Source organism: Falco cherrug, chromosome 11, assembly GCF_023634085.1.
Source record: "Falco cherrug isolate bFalChe1 chromosome 11, bFalChe1.pri, whole genome shotgun sequence".
Classification (NCBI taxonomy): domain Eukaryota; kingdom Metazoa; phylum Chordata; class Aves; order Falconiformes; family Falconidae; genus Falco; species Falco cherrug.
The window spans coordinates 22879145-22896974 of record NC_073707.1 but is presented as its reverse complement, the minus strand read 5'-3'; the positions used below and the strand labels follow the sequence as shown (position 1 = coordinate 22896974).

Sequence of the window (17830 nt, the reverse complement as noted above, 5' to 3'; positions counted from 1 at the left end):
TCCTGTTCAGGAATGCGCCACCTGCCCGGTCCTCTGACTCCATTGTGCGGATTAGAAGCAAAAAGCATCAATCAGGTCTATCCACAAGGCACGGCTAACAGGCTGGCTGGGACACCAGCAAGGGGCTGCCCCGGGACCATGGCCAGGCATCTGGGGACTCTGCCTCCTGGAGCCTGTCCCCCAGCCCTGCACTGCAGCAGGGCTCGATGGGGCCATCTGCTCGGGGCTGGCCCGCAGCAGGAGCGGGCACAGAGCCACTGGCATAACCTTGTCAAACCCTGCCCAGCTCATCCAGCGCTGGCCACTCCAGATTAATCATTCAGAGCAGGAAAATCTCATTGAGACTTAAACGTATCAAAGTGGCCAGCGAAGAGCAAACCGCAGGGAAATCCGTTTACAGATGGCTGCGCAGATAGCTGCTGGCTACCTCGCCCCAGCCCCCTGCCCGCCCCAGCTGGCAGCAGTGCGAGAGGCGGTGGCCATGGGGCAGCCCCCCACGTCTCAGGGAGTCTATGGGGACTATCAGGGCTCTACCTTGCAACCCTGCCTCATCCCTTTGCTGAACCGCTGGGGAACTGCATTATTTCACATCAAATCCCTCAGGTCTTAGATCCACCTCACACACAAGCCCCGAGTAATACCCACTGAGGTCCTGGACATCTCCTGGAGCCCAGGGAGAGATGGGGGCAACACCTCCTCTCCCTGGTGGGGCCAGCCAGCTCAGACCCTTGCACAGCTTCCCACAAACAGCCTTCCCTGACGTTCCTGCTGCCTGGCCAGGCTGAGCCAAACCGAGAAGCAGAGGCCAGGCACCAGGGCCAGGCAGGGAGCTGGGGGTGGTCAGTGTTACGGGGTGTCTGGGTGACATCTCCTGTGGTTCAGCACAGCTCCTGGGGATCCAGCTCATCTAGGGGCTGAAGATTTATCAACCTGGGGATCGGCTGGCTTGGAGGACAGCTCAGAGCCTGCTCCCAGGGGAGGGCTCTGGTGTTTTCTTAGGAGATGTGGAGGGTTCGTGGAGGAGTTTTCTCTATTGCTGAGTGTTTCTTAACCAAAATGGGCCCTGCTCATGCTGGGGTGTTATTTTTCATGCGGGTCCCTGCTAGGGTGTAAGTGATACCCGTTCCTGTAGGAAAGGAGGAGCTGAGGACACTTCGGGCCACATCCAGGGGTGCTTCTCTGAGCCAAGCTGAGAAAGGAAAGCTCAGCTTCACAGCTGCCTGCAGCAGCCAGGGAGCTCAGCCAGCTCTGACCAAAACATCTCCCCTGGGAAGGAAGGGGTTCCCCGGGACATGCATCACACCAGCTGGGAGGGTCAGCCTGGCCCTGTATCAGGAATCCTTTTCATCTAGCCCTAAGTGGAGAAGGACAGGTTGCGCTGGGCTTGGCTGGAAATGGGGTTCAAGTGCAGAGCCCCCCAAAGAGTGCAGGGAGAGGTTGGGATTCAGCTCTCAGCCCTCCCATCTCTGCCCAGGCAGCAGGCAGGGATCACAGCAGTCAACACAGCTGTGATTTTATAGCAACGCCAGACAAAAGTTGGCAAAGAAGCACCACTTAATCAAGCCAGACAAACGCAACTGCTCCCTTTGATTAAGTTACCAAGTTAATAGATGACAGGGACACAAGAGAGATATTTCTAGATGCTGTTAAACCATTTGACACTGCATCTCAGGAAGTCTGACTTAAAAAAATCCTAATTGGGTTTCAACCCTATCACAGGGATGGAAATCCGAAGGAAGGGCTGTGCCTGTGAGGAGGCAAGGAATGCCAGGATGGGGGGAAGAGTCTAGGCAAGCACTGTCTTAGGCCTGATCTTACTTAACATCTTAATTGATGATCTGGAAAAAGGAAGTAAACAGCATGTTAATTTAATTCCTGGAGGAAACTGAATTGGGAGGCAGGGTGCAGAGCAGGCAGGGCAGAGTCTGAAGGCTATGGAGGGGTCAGATGCGGGGGCAGCGATGGGATGGAGTGGGGCTGGCTGGCAGAGGAGGTTGAGGCTGAGGTCGGGCTCACTGGGGAGGGGACACAGAGGGACAGCAGGACTTGACAGCCTGTAAGGCAGTCCCGACTCCTGGACTCGTCCCTGCAGACATCATGGGATCCACATGTTGCACACAGCTTCTATGCCAACCCAATAGTGTTGCGAGACAATCCCGTGCTGCAGAGTCTTACCTGGTGAACAGATTCCTGCTCCAGCTTCTCTGGCTCCCACATGAGTGTCAGCTCTGGCTTCTTCCCCACCTTCTGGAAGCGGAAGCCCAGCAAGGGCAGCGCCTGCAGGCAGGCAGAGAGTTGGGAACAGCCTGTGGCCATGACAACATCCCCCTCCCCCCCCCCACCCCCCAGCTCTCCCTCTCCACTTTGCCTGTGGACAACGCTGCTTTTGCCCAGCACCTTGTCTCTGCAGCTCTTTAACAACTGGGATGCAGCAGCCTGTGAACCTGAGCCCAGCACAAAAATCAGGGACTGCTGTGATACACAAACAGCCCATATATCACGCTATATGTCCTGTTTAAAGGTGTCATTGCCAGACATATAACCAGGTGCTGTCACAGCCCCAGATATACCATCTGATTAAACGAAATCAAAACCAGCCTCACTCCCTTTCCTCACTTCAGCTCCGGGTTGATCTCTGTTCCCCTGAATCTCTTTATTCCCTTTTACCCAGACTAGATCACTCCCAGCACAGAGCAGGGAGAGGCTGGTCCTCAGAGCTGGGCTGCTCCGGACCCCCCAGCCCCTCGTGCCTGCCTGGGGCTGAGGGATGGAGGGGAAACCCCATTCAGGCCCCCTCCCCACTGTCCAGCCTGGCTCAGGTGTAGCTCTGCCAGCTGCAGGGCCAGCACAGAAGGGCACCAGGACAGCCCCTGCCTCCAATGATGCCAGGCTGCTGCAGCCCTCTCTGGTGAGGCAATACTGGCACTGTCTCACACTGGTGAGGTACTCACATTGCAGTAGATGCGCTTCTGGACTCCAAACTTCAGCACAAGGACATCAAAGGCCTCATTCAGAACACCCATCACCATGGCCTCTGACTCCAGAGGACCACACTCCTGCCAAAACAGGGCTGTCACTGCACCGGCATCCCCCACGCAGTCGTCCCCAAGGGGAGCCAGTGCCTCCAGGTCCTGGAGGTCCGGCGCTGGTGGTTGCTCAGTGCATCCCCTCACTGTTTGCCTTCCCCAAGGCCAGCTGGGCAGCCACAGAGCCCTCTGCCTGGTGGCATCTAGGCTGAGCTTTCACGGGGAAATCCAGAGGTGCCTCAGGGGAAGATAGTCTTGGCTCTTACCCTGACAAAGATGGCGAAGAAGAGGTCAGCGCTGAGCTCCTGCACCCTCTTGGAAGCCATCTTCCGGTCGTTGCAGTGATCTGCTTGCCTCTGGATGGCCTCTTTCTCCATCCTGATGGGGGAGCTGGCACCTGGGAAGGGGACCAGTGACAACGATGTGCCCATGTTCCCTCCTACTCCAAAGCCATGCCATGGCACCCATGACCCAGATGCCCAGCTCATGCTTCCGTGTCCCATGTCCCCCTGCCAGGGAGCTGCCCTGTGGGACACAGACTTCAAGCACCTGTGGCAGGCAAGGCAGGAACCCAGGACTCCTGCCTGTGCCCGGCACGGCCATCCCTTCCCCTTGCAGCACCCAGAGCTGCTCCACAAGTGGCTGGATGGCACCCACCGAGTGAGGCAGAGAGGAGACGGTGTACGATGATGTCCGCGTAGCGGCGGATGGGCGAGGTGAAGTGTGTGTAGAAGGGCACGTTCAGGGCATAGTGGCGAAATAAGGTCTCGTCCTCCAGGATGCCGGTACAGAAGTAGAGTGCCATCTGAAAGGGGCGAGAAGCGAGGGAAGGGTGTGAGCAAGGATGGTGGCAGGACCCTGCATGAGGCTGGAGGGGTCTGTGTCTGTGAGGCAGAGCTCCAGCAGCCGATGGTCCTTCATCTGCTGCTTAGTTTGGGCTGCGAGGGACAAGGTGGGCACTGCAGGAACTGAACACCGAGCGAAGCAGGCAAAGCCACTGCAGGGAGCTGCTGGCTGCCAGCTGACCTTGCCTGGCCCCAAGGATTGCATCAACTTTCATGTCACACACGGGTTTAGAGCAGTCTCCTGCTTCTGCTCAGGCCCTGGGGCTCATTCCCCATGCCCCTGTCTTCCAGGGGAGAGCCCAGCCTCTCCCGTGCCCACTGCAGATGCTCTCCCAACAAGGGGTCTCACAGAGCAGCTCCTGTGCCAGGCTCTTTGGTTCTGGGTCTGGCTGCAGGCTCTGCACACCCATTGCACCTGCTTGGAGAGCACTGGGGGCTGGGATGACTGGTTCCTATGTTCACCAAAGAGGAGGAGACAGTCCTGCTGTGATCCCTGCTGCTCCATCCCACGATGACAGCTGGGAAGCTGAGGGCTTGGATTGCCCATCTAAACAAACGCTGGGGCTGTGGTGACACCGTGCTGCCCAGCAGCCTCTTCAGCAGGAACCTCTCCTGGCTGTACTGCCCCTGTTATCCCACATGTTATAGCTTTTATTTTTACATCTGTGAAACACCAGCCCTCAGGGCTGGGAAAACAACGGGGGCTGAGCCCAGGCGGGGAGGGGAGGCTGTGTGGGTCAGGGGGGTTGCAGCGGGGTCACGGCACAGTGGCGATTGAATGAACCCATTTAAAAATAAGAGCAAGTGATTTAAAAAAAAACAGGAGTAGCCAGCTCTGATTACAGAGCCGTCCTGGGATCCACAGTTTGGGCAGCTGTATCCTCTACTCTCCAGCCCAGCGGCACAGCCAGCTCCCGCTGAGCAGCAACGCACTGATCCGGGCAAGTAAATAGAGCAGGTTAAAAAAAGCAGCATCAGTCCCAGCCTTATGAGACCCAAGAGCTGGGATAGGAGCTGTGGTGGCTGCCAATTTCCACAACCCAGAATTAAATTGTTTCTGATGGACTCCATAAAGTACAGTCTCCACTCAATTAGCTCGGCTCCCACCGAACAAGGCTCTGCGTGGCTGGGCAGGGAGACACGCCGAGCACTGGAGGCTGCCGTGGGAGAAGATGAGTGCCTTTGTGCAGACAGATAGCATGAAATTACAGGTAGTCTATAGGCACTTATGCCAGGCTCCTGGGTGGAAGGCAGGAAGGTGCCTGCAATGTCAGGTAGGTAGAAAGCAGAGCACAGGTCAAAATCCCTGCTACAGGAAAGCTGCTGAGAGGGCTCATCCCTTCCCTATGCAGTGCAGGGCAACCCCTGCCTTGTTTCAAGTTAGAAAAGATGCTGAAGGCCCCATGCTGCTTTCTGTTGTCTGGGGCTCTTCTTCCAGATGGATGCGCTGGCCAAACCCAGCTGCTGCTGGGTCCAGCACCACTTCCGACACCCTTTTGGCAGCTCATGGCCCTCACTGATGTTGGCATCAGCTTGGGTATCGTAGCAAAGAATACTCCTCTGGGCTGTAGTAAGGTGACACACTGCAGGAGCCCAGTCTGACACATATCTGACACCCGTCCTTGCCACTGTGACAGCACTACCCAGTGACATCAGCCTGGCATAAAGTAGATGTTTTCTCCTTAACAGGTTTGACTCACAAGTGGTCTCAAATCCCCAGGGTTTGCCACAATCCCCAGAGAACTGTGAGGAGCCTAGAAATAAATCAGCCCCAGCCAGCCAGGGGCGGCTTTGCTCTCATGGACAGATTGAATCCCTGACTGACTGAGCCCCTGAAAAATGGTATGTCGCTGCTCCTTCATCTGTTACAAGTCTCCTGGCATGGCAGTCGAGGTTCTCCCCCAGACACATGCACTGCCAGTTGCTTGCCATCTCCCTCCTCCTCCAAGAGGCTGATGTCTTGACCCCCAGCATGCAGTGAAGATGGGAGATGCAGGCTTGGTGTGACCATGAGTTAAACCTGATGTTTTGGCTGATTTAACTGCAGCCTTGTCCCTGAAACACCAGCTTTATCACTGGGAGCTGAGATGTGTGCAGGGATACAGGTGACAATTCAGTGCCCTGGCCAGATGGTCTCGCCCCACCATCTGTCAGAGCGATGGCCCAGCCCTCAACGCCAGTGTGAGCCCCTGTGTGGCTGTGCTCTGCAGCTGCCAACACTCAGATCTGTCCTCTCCCTCATGAGGGACTGTGACACCCAGGGACATGGGCAGGAAGAGGCCAGTTCTTCCATCTGCTCTAATAATACTGGTGGCAGACAGCAAAAACTCCTCCTCCCAGAGAAAGCTCCGTCCACCCGGTAGCTGCCTGCCCCTTCTGAGAGGTACTGACCCCGCTTTAAACCACTCATCCTCTGCATTTAGCAGTAGGAACAACAGTGGGAATCTGAAGTGCTCACAGTTTGGGTGTGGTCAGGGACCAGAGACTGCAAAGAGCAACACTGATGTCTCTCACCCCTGTAGCGCCCTGGTCCTTCCATAAGGTCATACAGATCCACTGCTGTGAGCACATCCTGGGTCAGACTGAAAAGTGGCCCTAAAGGTGGGAGGGGAGTGTCTGCTCACCTGATCGATGGCTTTGGTCAAGTCTGAAATTCAATTTACAAACTAAACAACAGTTCAGCAAACGGCCAACTGCATAAGCTCATCCCAGGATCAAGACAGGTTTCTGCTGCTTCTGGCTCACGCACCACTTCCAATAATTAGAGCACCCCATCATGCACAGCAGTACCATCCTGCCGGGGAGTGCCAGAGGACAGGAATGCCAGCAGATGGGAACGCTGCTCACCAACCAGACGCAGGCTGCCCTGCAGGGCTGATGGGCTTAGCTGTAAACTGGGTTTGCCCATTACGGGAGTGTGCTAGACAGGAGGTTTGCCAGGCATGAGCGGACTGCGCAGCACACCTGAACGCACAGGCATCTTGGTCTTCTGACAATGAAACGAGTCTAGTTCCTGCCAACATCATGTCTTGTGCAATACTTCCTTCAAAAGTTCCTCCTTCTTCTTCCCCAAACTCTGTCTGGTATCTACTCTGCAGAAAACTTCATTCCCAAAACTTCTGAAACCTGTTTCACATACGGATCTAACATATCCACAGGGCTAAATCTTAACAAGAGCCACTGGGAAGTATCTCAACACAGCCTCAGCAGACCACAGAGGCAAAATCTCAGCAAGTCAGTGGGTCCCAAAAAGCTCATCTATTCCTCAGTGCCACTGCAGAATCAAATTATCTTCTCCTTGCTCATCCATCCTGGCCAGCAGCTGGGCTTGCTCCACATGCTGCTGCTGGCAAAGCGCAGGCTTGAGCCACCATCAGCAGAATCAGAGAAGGACCCCAAGAAATTCATGACACCAGAACCCCTTCTACCACAGAAGGAAGATGTGACAGAAGGGATCAGGACAAGCCAAAGCAGAACATGGGATCTGGGACAACACAGCCAGCTCCAGAGAACGCTCCCTGTACTTTACAAAGCAGCATTACTGCGCTGGACACATACACAAGGGGTGATTTACTAAACAGCTTCAGTCCCCAAACCCACTTGCAAGCAAGCATTAAGTCACTGAAGTACGGCAAGACTTCAGGAAACTGCTAATGAGTAAATGGAGCAAATAAGCTAATTAGAAGAGTGACAGTCAAATGAGTGATGTTGGGAAGATGATTCATTCCTGCAGCGATAAGCAGGCCACAGCAGAGAGACCACTTCAGGAACATGCCCCTTCTCCCTGTGGGGTAGGACTTCCCTCAGAAGAGACCGTGCTAAGCCCAGCTGCAAACAGAAAGGCAGATGCTTCACAAAAACTTTTTTTGATAGTGATAAGCACCTGACTAAGCATTCTGAGCTGCAGACGCACCAAACATGATAACCAGCGTGAGCATCACAAGCCTCCATTGAAGAGACCGGTCTGGAGGGAGACCAAAGGGTTTCCAGAACCTCCTTGCTTCAAGCATACGTCTGAGTACCAGAATGTGCTTATAGCCAGGCCTTGCTCCCCTACATCATCCTCACTCTTGATTCCTTCTTTGAACCAGCTGGCATACCATGATGTGAAGAAATGGCACAAACATGAACCACGACCAGCTCTTCACAGAGCAGACTGCGTCCTTGTGAGTCTGCTAACTCCCTGCATGCAACCTCAAGGGTGAAACATCCCAACCAGTAATAACAGGGGCACTATGGGAGGCGAGGAAAGACTCAGCCTGGCCCTGCCATCCAGTGAAGCTCTGATGCCTGGGGGACACCCCCACTGCCAACTGCGTGGGGCTGGAGGCACTGGGGGAAGCTGCTGGCAGCTCCACAGCACCATGTTCAGTGTCCATTCACTCTCCCTCTGTGTAAGAACCAGCTACGGTAACACAGGAGGAGCACGGGCTGAAGATGGAGCCACAGCAGACAGCTACAGCCAGACACGTCCAACAGCACAGTGCTGCTCTCACCTGCATGGGCCTGGAGAACATGTGGGTCAGCACTTCCTTCCTGGCTTCGGCATATTTGTCAGCACCAAATGTTTCATTTAAGCTTTTCTGGAGAAGAAAAGAGAGAGAGCATTCAGTACCGGCAAGCTGTGGTGGTAGGGGGACCCAGGCAGACCTTACTGAGGCAAACAGCAGCCATCAAAGCCAAATTCCTCCTTTCCCTGCAAATTCCCTCATAAACAAAAAAATTCTTGTGAAATGGGGCTTTGCTCTGGTCTCAACAGCCCCAACAGGACCGCACACACAAACCTTCTGATCACTGACCCACCTCCTTGGGTGAACAGCAGGGAACACGTGGGGCACAGGGGCCGCTGGCTCTGTCCCCAGACGTGCAGCATGTGAGAGTGCCTGTAACCCCTCACCTGACCTGAGCCTGGCTCCCATCCAGCTACTGAGAGGTTCAGCACATGGACTAATGGGACTCTGGAGACATGGACACAGGAGGTCACTGCCTGGGGCTAGTGGCAAGGGAGGGCTGGAGGGTTCAGAGTGCGGGAGAGGAGCTGAGTGCGCAGCCCCATGTCTGCTGACATAGCCTCAGCACAGCCAGCAAGCGGGGAAAGCAGTCCCAGCTGATGGAGGGGTGTGCGGGAGGCCAGCGGGGATGGGATTAACAGAGGATTATCCACAGTCCAGTTGCAGTGAGTAAAGAAAATCCTGGAACCTGTGCTGTGCTGTTCAGCTGGAGTTCAGCCTCAGGACACGCTCAGCAGAGGATCAGCCAGATACCTCCCGTACTGGCTGCATCTGACCTTTCCCAGCACTGCTCTCCAGTCCTTCCCAGTCACCCCACTCCTTACTCTGCCCTCCCTGAGACCTTCAGCAGACCAGACAGAAACACCCCCTTGCAGAGCTACTTCTTCTGTGGTTACAGAGCAAATGACCTGCCCAGGACCTGCCAAGAGAAGGCAGGGAAAGGAAATCTGGGTGTCCCAGCAAGTGCTCCTGCACTGAAATATTCTTCCCATTGCAGAGAGGGCAGTGCTGGAGTCACTTGCAAGGTCCTCCCTGTCCTGTCCTAAGCTCTGTGTACAACATGGCTGACTGGGACAGGTTGGGCCACCCTTGCCCAGTGCTGGCAGGGTCAAGAGCAAGTGAGGGAGGTGTTTTGTTTTGGCATGGGACAGCTGTCATCTCTCCCTGGGCAGAGGGGGACAGGGAATAAATCACACACTGCTGCAAACGTGCCATCACGTAGGTGCCCACCCCTTGCCCTCACGGCCCTGCTCCCTGCCAGGCCAGTGCACTCACTTGCAGGGACCCTGCGCTGCTGAAGTCGATGTTGAGGCCGACTTGGTTGCAAAAATCCATGAGGTCTTTCAGCAGCTTGGTTTGGGGTGGGGGGTGGCGGCGGAGAAGGGCCTTCTCAGGGAAGGAGCGGTAGATCTGATGGGCCACGGCCATGTTCGCGAGCAGCATGAACTCTTCCACCAGCCTGTGGAACGAGAAAAACAACCCCAGCCCCCAGTTAAGAGAGGGAAGTCCCCTGGGAAACCAAGCCAGTCCATAGTGATGGGAACTAATAGGACACAGGGGGCAGGGGAGCAGCTTGTAGTTGCTGTTATAAGCACAGATTAGATGTGAGACTGCAGCAAATCCCCCCCCAAATTTTCACTTTCTAGCTCAGGTTTCCCCAGGGACTCAGAGCAAGCTGTCTTGCTGGCACAGACAAGCAGAAGTCAGTGATAAATTGACAGCTTAAATTAGGATAAAATAATCTCTCTTTAGGTCATTTTATCTCCTGAAATGCTCGACAAGCAAAACAAACACTGTGTGAGAGATAGCACGGAAGACAAACACAGATCGCTGTCTTCTCGGGCCAGAGAAAACAGCGTCTCGCTCGCTCTCCCATCCCAGGCTCAACATGTGTGGTCAAGCCCAGCCACGGAGCCCTGCCTCATGCCGGGCTTCCACCCAGAGCAACATGCAGTGCAGCCCCTGGGGCAGGGCAAGCCACCAGTGCAGCTTGCTGGGGGGCTGCCTCAGGCATCCAGGGGATGCAAGGATCCAGGGGGCTCCTCCATGCAACCTGCTGACGGCTGGGGGTATCCCAGGCTGGGGTGAGCCCCCCAGCTTCCACCTGTGAATGTACACCCATTGAATGGAAATTTCTGGGGCTACACACTGCAAAGAAAAGCAATCCCAGTGCTAGAGATCATCTTTGGAGCATTTATGGGTTGTGCTAGCAGCTGTAGGGCTGTGCCACAGGAGACTTGTTTAACTGGGCTTAGATAAGCACGGTGATGTGCTTAACTGGGCTTCCTGCTATTTGCTGCACATATTCCCAGGGCTCCTAACTGGTGCTAATTGCTGAAAAAGATAATAGATTTACAGAAGTAACCTCATCCTCCAAGAAATGCCCAAGTGAGCTGTCACTGATTACGCCGGCTCATCCCCATCACTCCTGCTGGCAAAGCAGTGATTTTGCAGGGCTGGCTGGGGGACCCAGGGCTAGAGCCAGTGGTCCTGCAGCTCCTGGCCCTGGCCGTTGCTGACGTGACTGCCTGGGTGAGATGATCAGGGTGCTGAGCTCCTGGAGCGCTTGCTACAGCAGTGAGACATTCCCAGCCTCAGAGTACTTGCTAAGAACTTAAAAGAGAAGGGAAATAAAGACAAGCCCAGGGAGGAATAAGCACCTGATGGCGATAATCAGCAGTGGAAATGTTCATCTTTAATGGGAAGGAGCTCCCTTAATAACAGCCTTGTGGGTTCTCCCACAGTGTGTTGTGCCAGAGGCCAACACTCCAGACCCCGCAGGGAGGGCAGGAGGGGCACCCTCGCACATGGGCAGCGCGGGAAGGGGTGGGCAGCAGCACAGCCTAAGCGGGAACGGGCTGTCCATCCTGTCCCCTAGCACAGCGGCCAACGGGGAGATGCTACCAGCAGGCGAAGGGCTGGGTCAGGGGGTGGGCACGGGAGCAGGGTCAGTGCGCACCGGTGAGGGGTGACTTCCAAGAGGGCTGAGCCAAGCTCCCGCTGCTCCTGTGCAGCTAAGCCAGCAGATGGCAACATCGGTCCCTCTACGGCCACCGGCACTGGGGTCCGCAGGGCAGCATGGCCCAAGGGTGCTGGGCACCCCAGCTGTACAGCACCAGGGGTGGGAGGCGGGGCAGCGAGAGCACCCAGGGGGTTATAGCACAGCCATCCCCACCTTCTGAGTGTGGGTGGACCCACCAGCTCTCACCCAGCTGCCACCTGCATGGGGAATGGCGGCCTGGGGGCACACGCAAGGCTGTGCCAGCCCACGCTGGTACTGGGAAGCCCTTTCTGCCCCAGCCAGCTTGTAGTAAGGCACAGCAAACCGTGGGCTGCGAAAGGCAGCGCCTGTCCTTCCCCCGGGCTTTGGCACAAAGAAAAAGGGAGACATTTCCAGCGCTAGCCCCAGCTACACAGATGCACGTGTGGGCAAAGGTCCCTGTGCCTCCCTCAGAATGGGGCCTCCGCCCAGTGAGGTGCAAAGACAAAGCAATACACATCCATGAGCAGCATTTCCTCTGTCACAGGTGCAACGTGCTTATCTCGTGTCCTAGAGAGGAACACTGTAAGCAAGTGCTCAGGCAGTCCCTGCCACTCCTGCTCCCATGGAGCACTAGAGTGAGAAGCCTTTACCTCTTGCCTCCAGTGACACTTTGGGCTGGATGCAAGTTCCACGTGATTATTAAGTTCTGCATTTTGTTTTACCATTTGGGGGCTTGGGCTTTTGCGTTTTTCTAGAGATAACCTTGTTCTGATGTTGTAGGTAGCGCCGAATTGAAGTTAATACTTAAGCAGCTTCTGCCAGGGCTCCTTTTACACCCGAAGGAAAACTAACAGCACATACTTTGCGCTTTGCTCTGCAAAATCCCGTCCTCTCTCCCTTCAACATGACCACATGTGGAGCACCAGCCCCCAGATAGCATCAGACAGCCCCCATCCAGAAGAGCTACCCGACACGTGGTTGGGTATGGATTGACCACATGGGCAGGAAAATCTTATCAGGAAGCACCCAGGAGCTTTGCACCCATGACAGGGTGTGCAGGATGTGACCGTATTCAGAACTGAAAAGCTACTCATCTTGCTCGTTCACCCAAAGGCAGGGACAGGCTTTGGGAGACATGGCTGTGGTTTGGGCTTTCAAGGAGCAGATAACATGGATAAGGTTGGATGCTGCCCTGTATCCAGGGGGAAGAGAAGCCCCAGGACCTGATGGGTGGGTTTCTGTCAGCTCAGGTTAACGAACCACAGTGCCCTGGGAAGACTGCAATGCCCTGTGGGTTGATGCCAAAACACCCTGCAGGGACGGAGGGTCCTTCCCAGCTCTGGATCACCTGGGGGTCAGAGAGCTGCTCCTCATTCACACTCCACTGCAGCAGCCCTGCAAGCATGAAAGGGGTGAACAGCATGGGGCTGGTCCATGCTAACTCCTAGACAAATCTGTTTTAAACATCAGAATTTAGTCCCCAGGGAGAGGAAAGCAGTTTCCAGAAGGGACAGGTCACAGCTGGGCTAATCTGGAGCATGTGAGAGCCTGCTAGGGTCAGAAGGAACAGGTTGGGGACAGTGAAGGAGTTGGCACCTGTGCCCGGAGTTAAGCCAGGTCACCTCTTTCAGCAGAGCAATGGGGTCTGTGGCTCAGGGCATAAGGAGGGAGCCAAGATCTGCAACAAACAGCTTAACGTGGTGGTCTTGCTGCACCTAAAAGGAAATCCTTATTCCAAAAGGGGGCTCATGCTGAGACTGCATAGGATGTTGGAGAGTCAGGAGGATGAGCCAGGACTGGGACAGCCCATGAAGCTGGCAAGGCTTCAGCTGCTGAGGAGCGGGAGGGCACAGCAAAGCTACTGCCTTCCTGCCTCTGCTATGTGGCCTTTTAGTGGCACTTCTAGCTAGCGTCCTCACCAGGGCTTTGACTCGGCAAGTGCTATGTTGTGGCTTGGAAAAAAGCAATGGATGCTGCAGCAGGCAGGAACAAAGGCCGGCTGGCAGTGGCTGGGGACCAGACCAGTGCCTAGCGCTGGTGTCACTGGGAGCTGCGCTGAAGCCCTACTAACTTGTCGGCAGGTCAATCGACAAGAGGGTTGTTTTTTGTTGTTTTTTGTTTTTTTTCCTTAAAACAGACTAGCTTGGAGTTTGGCTCAGTGCGGCTGGCAGACGGGAGTGCAAAGAAAAATATTTCATGGCTAAAAAATTGGAGACAGAAAGACTGGTCCATCTGAACGCGCACTGAATGAATCCCATGTGAAATGCATTCTAACGCCATCGCTATAGTTTCCTCTGGATTAGCTGAGCTATCCTTGGCTCCTGGCTCCATAAAATCCCATAAACAATCCGATCTGAACTTTTGCCCTTTCTGTGCTGATGTGAAGTTTCCTCTGCTGTCCCACGGAGAGGGCTGGGGGTTAGCAGGTGGCTGTCCCTCCCGTAGGTGCCTGCAGGTCCCGGCTGTCCTGCTCACCAGGGCTGCAGGAGGGAGCATTTCCAAACCTGTTCAATGCATCATTTAACATGTGCACATGCAAGAGGGAGGAGAGGGAGGGGCAGGACTGCTTGCAAGCTCTGTGATGTGCGTAAGCATCTTTTGTCGGCTCTTTCAATACCCAGATTTTGCTTATGAGTTATGGGCTTGGTGCGGGAGTTTGTGGGTGAAACTCTATAGCCTGCCTTATGCAAGAGGTCAGCTGGAGTGTACGGTTTTCAAAAGCACTTGCCTCTGAGTTTCAAACGTGATCAAGGCATACCGGCTTCTAAATCCCACCAACTGCTGGGGAGATTTCAAGCTCCTGAGATGTTTTTAAACATAGGACATAGTGCTTTTCAAACGATCTTAAATGATGGTCATGGCTCCTGCAGGCAAACAGCCACCTATGAAACCATCCAGGTGAAGAGGACTGATGACATCTTGATGCCAGCCCTGAACCCAAGCTACTGCGCTGTAACTCCTCTCACACAGCTCCTACCAGAGCCAAACATCCATAGGATGTGGGAAGACGAACTGGACATTCAGACCCTGCAATTGTTTTAATATCAGTGTTACAATTTGCGCCCTGAAAGGTTAGCTAGACCCTTCCCAATCTTCATAGCAACCTTGAAAAACTACTCGCATCCTCAGCAACTTGGTTGGTTGATGGCAAATAAAATATGGGTTTCTCATGTCAAATCTCTGCAGAGCAAAGCAGGGCAAGTAAAATGCCTGTTTGGCTGCTTGTCTCCATGGCAACGCAGCCAAGCTACACAGAAGCCATCGAAGTGCCCACTCTCCCTGATTAACTTGACAAATGACATTAGCTAAGCAAGGTTCACTGCAAGGGAGAGACAAGGAGTACTTTGTTTGCAGTCCAGTAATGCAGGAAGGAGGCAGGCAGCTTGGTTAAAGTGAAGTGACAGTAAAACATCTGCTGTTCCATCAGTGTAACAGACCGATAGGCTTCAGAGCAAACGGCAGTGAGGTAGGGCTGAACAGACGAGCACAGCTCTCCTGCCACACTGCCTTCTTCACCTCCACCCCCTCCTGCAAGATAGAACCACTGGGTATATCCAGGCGCTGGAGGTGTTCTCATAGCTGAGGCATTGACCCAGATAAACCCAAAACGCTGCATAGCTCTCCAATGACAGGGTTGGGGTTTTTTTGACAGGCTGAAGAAGTTGGTCCTTTCTTCACATGTAGGTCATTGTGGAAACCTGCTTGAAAGGGGACAGAGCTGAACCATCCTGAGCTGGAGTCTGAGCCCTGCTTCCAATGGTGGGCCCTCTGGCTGGGTAAGCTGCCTTCAGGTAAATCCCAGCATCTTTCCAGCATCTCAGACTTGAGGCGAATGTGACCAAGTAATTTCTGCAAATGTTACCAAACTTCTTTCCCGTATCGCATTACAAAATGCCATCTGCTCCTCTCTGTCTTGTCTCCCACTCACAGCACTTGCTTTCTCCTGCGCAGGGAACAATGCTTCTGCTGTTCAAACACCTTCCCATCTCCAGATGGGTTTACTATCCCAGTTCAGCATGGGTTTGTGCTTCAACCAGCAGTCAAGGCCTCTGGTTTCTCAACTCGTGGCTATGTGTCTGCCTCAGGTGTCCAGCTCCACGTTGGGTCCAAATAGGGTAAGGACAGTACAGCTTTGAAAGCATCACACTTGGTTTGTGTTTGAACCAAACAATGCCATGAGAAGCTACCGCTGAGAAAGGGAAGCCCTGATCCGTTTGTGTGTGTCTGAGAGGGCTCTACGGACACTGATGGATATGCGTTCCATTGCTAAGGCAGTATATTGCTGAGAGCCCTTGCTGTCTGCTGGTTTGAAGGGGATTATTGCTGCAGTGCAATCTCATAACAAACAAGAGAACTACAGCCACCTCCTGGGAATGGGACTCTAAATCCTGCTGCATTCACCAAGAGAAAGTCACCTTCCACAAAAGGCTGCAAACAGTCCTGTCCATGTCCAACAGCAGCAGCAGTATCAGCTGAAGGAAAACAGTAAAGAAACAGCACCACAGTTCAACCAAAAAACTCTCTCCAAAGCATTAAGTCCAAAGACACTGGATGTGGTACGATTTTTTCTCCTTTTCTTTAAATCATGTACGTTTATTTTTGATTACAGCTCTTCCATGAAGCAAAGGAACTGGAGAGTTTTCTATAAAAGCTCTTCTAAAAGCAACATTAGCTAATCCTGCATCTCCTGAGAGTGCAGCCAATGACAGAATCATACTGTTGGGCGAGTAGCTGGACCAGCATTTGCGATGGCTCTTTTCCATGCAAAATCCTGCAAGAATGGTGTACTGTCTTCTTGGTAACACTGCCTATCCAACAAACAGTAGCATCTTCAGCCATCCACTCCTGAACAGCACTGCTGCTTGAAAAGTTATGAAAACCAAATCCCCCATTATCCAAAAAATTGGATTGCAGCGCTATATATGAGCCTTGTAGTGTTGGTGTGGAGCTCCCTTTGCCAATGACAGCTGCCAAAAGACCAAAAGCCCTACTTTTTTTTGAGAGAAAAAATAGTAAAAGGCAAGAATGCTGGCAGTTCCTGGCTTGATGAAAGTCATTTATGCTCCTTTTGCAGCTAGTGGTAGCCTTGAACAAAGCATAGCTGAATAATGGAATTACTCCACTTTCTCAGATTGCTCAATTAGCTCTTGGTTAAAACTGTTAACATTGAAACTTGATGAGAATAGCAGCTCTGAGGCAGTTTTAGATTCATTTTTTACTAAGCTCGAATGTCTTCTCCCTCTAATGAACTCCTTTTCTGGGGTATAAAGAATGCCCTTTTTATTAGCTATGGTGCCTTCCCAGTAATGGATGCTGACAACACAAATCCATGGGAGGGTTTTCTGAATACAAATGTCACTTACTGCCCACTCTCACACCTTGAGGCTAGAAACGTCATGAGACCAGTCTCTTTGCTTTACCTAAACTAACAGCAGCATGGTGGAAAACTGTTTTAAGCTCTCAGTACTAAAGCTGGGCTACAAAGGCATTCGGCATGATTAGGAATTAATTGCTTAAAGCCTGATGTACTGAGTTTGCACAGGGGGGTTTAGACCGCTAGAAAAACCTCAACCATTTGCCTGAGTTCCTTTGAAATTATCGATGCCACTTTGCAGCCCTGTTACAGAAAAGAGCTGACTTAATCTGGCAGCATGACATCAGGCCAGACATTGGAGTGCTGAAGATGGCACAAGCAGGCACAGAGCACCCAGCACCTCTTGGTGCTCAGCTATGTGCAAGGTGAACGCTCCCTGCCTGGCCTGGAGCTCCTCAACCTCACCTGCAGTTCGCATGGAAGTCAATGTCTGCCCATCCCACCACCCTCCATCCTGTCTTGATCCAAGTGCCAAAGGAAAAGTCATCGAACTGAAGAGCAAGTGTTGCAGAGGACGCAGTCGCTGCGGGCTGCACCTCTTCATTAAATGTTAATATGACTGCAGTCTGCTCCTTCTCATGCAAATTGGCAACAACCTTCAGACTCCTGGCATGATGCTGAAGTGTCCCTCTGTGCCAAAACAGCATCTTCAGCTGCCGTGGGCCAGGGATAAAAGTTTAGACCTGCGCCCACGTGCTGGGCCACAGAGGATACAGAGGCACAATTTCAGTAGGCTCCCTCAGTCCCAGCTCCAGCATTCTCCACAGTTTTCTCAGAACTATCATATTTTTGAGCCCCAGGCAGAGGACTTCCCCGGCATCGCAGACAGAGGAAGATCTGCTTCCAGAAATGGCCTTCCTGGGTCAAGAAACCATTTTTTCTGTGGGCCCCAAAGAAGCCCGCAGAGTGCCACTCACCCAGCACGGGCACACAGCCCCACATATACCCCCTTCTAGAAATGCCTCCAGTGGCTGGGGCTGCCTGACATTGCTGTACAGACCTTCCCACTTGTGCCGGATGGCAGCACCAAAGTGATGGTGCTGTTTGAAAACCCTCCTTTAAAACACAACCGCTTCCTCCTGCCTGAGCGT

General features: G+C 53.4%; 1 protein-coding gene across 2 annotated transcripts in view; it reads right to left on the bottom strand.

Moving 5' to 3' along the window:
- DIS3L2 (DIS3 like 3'-5' exoribonuclease 2) overlaps nucleotides 1-17830 on the bottom strand; it is a 195498-nt gene that overhangs the window by 1135 nt on the left and 176533 nt on the right. For both annotated transcript variants that reach the window (XM_055723535.1, XM_055723536.1), the window contains 6 exons: nucleotides 9658-9841; nucleotides 8368-8454; nucleotides 3684-3831; nucleotides 3293-3423; nucleotides 2952-3056; nucleotides 2176-2277 (listed from right to left, as the gene is read on the bottom strand). In XM_055723535.1, the coding sequence (XP_055579510.1) occupies nucleotides 2176-2277; nucleotides 2952-3056; nucleotides 3293-3423; nucleotides 3684-3831; nucleotides 8368-8454; nucleotides 9658-9841 (757 nt within the window). The remainder of the gene's footprint in view (nucleotides 1-2175; nucleotides 2278-2951; nucleotides 3057-3292; nucleotides 3424-3683; nucleotides 3832-8367; nucleotides 8455-9657; nucleotides 9842-17830) is intronic.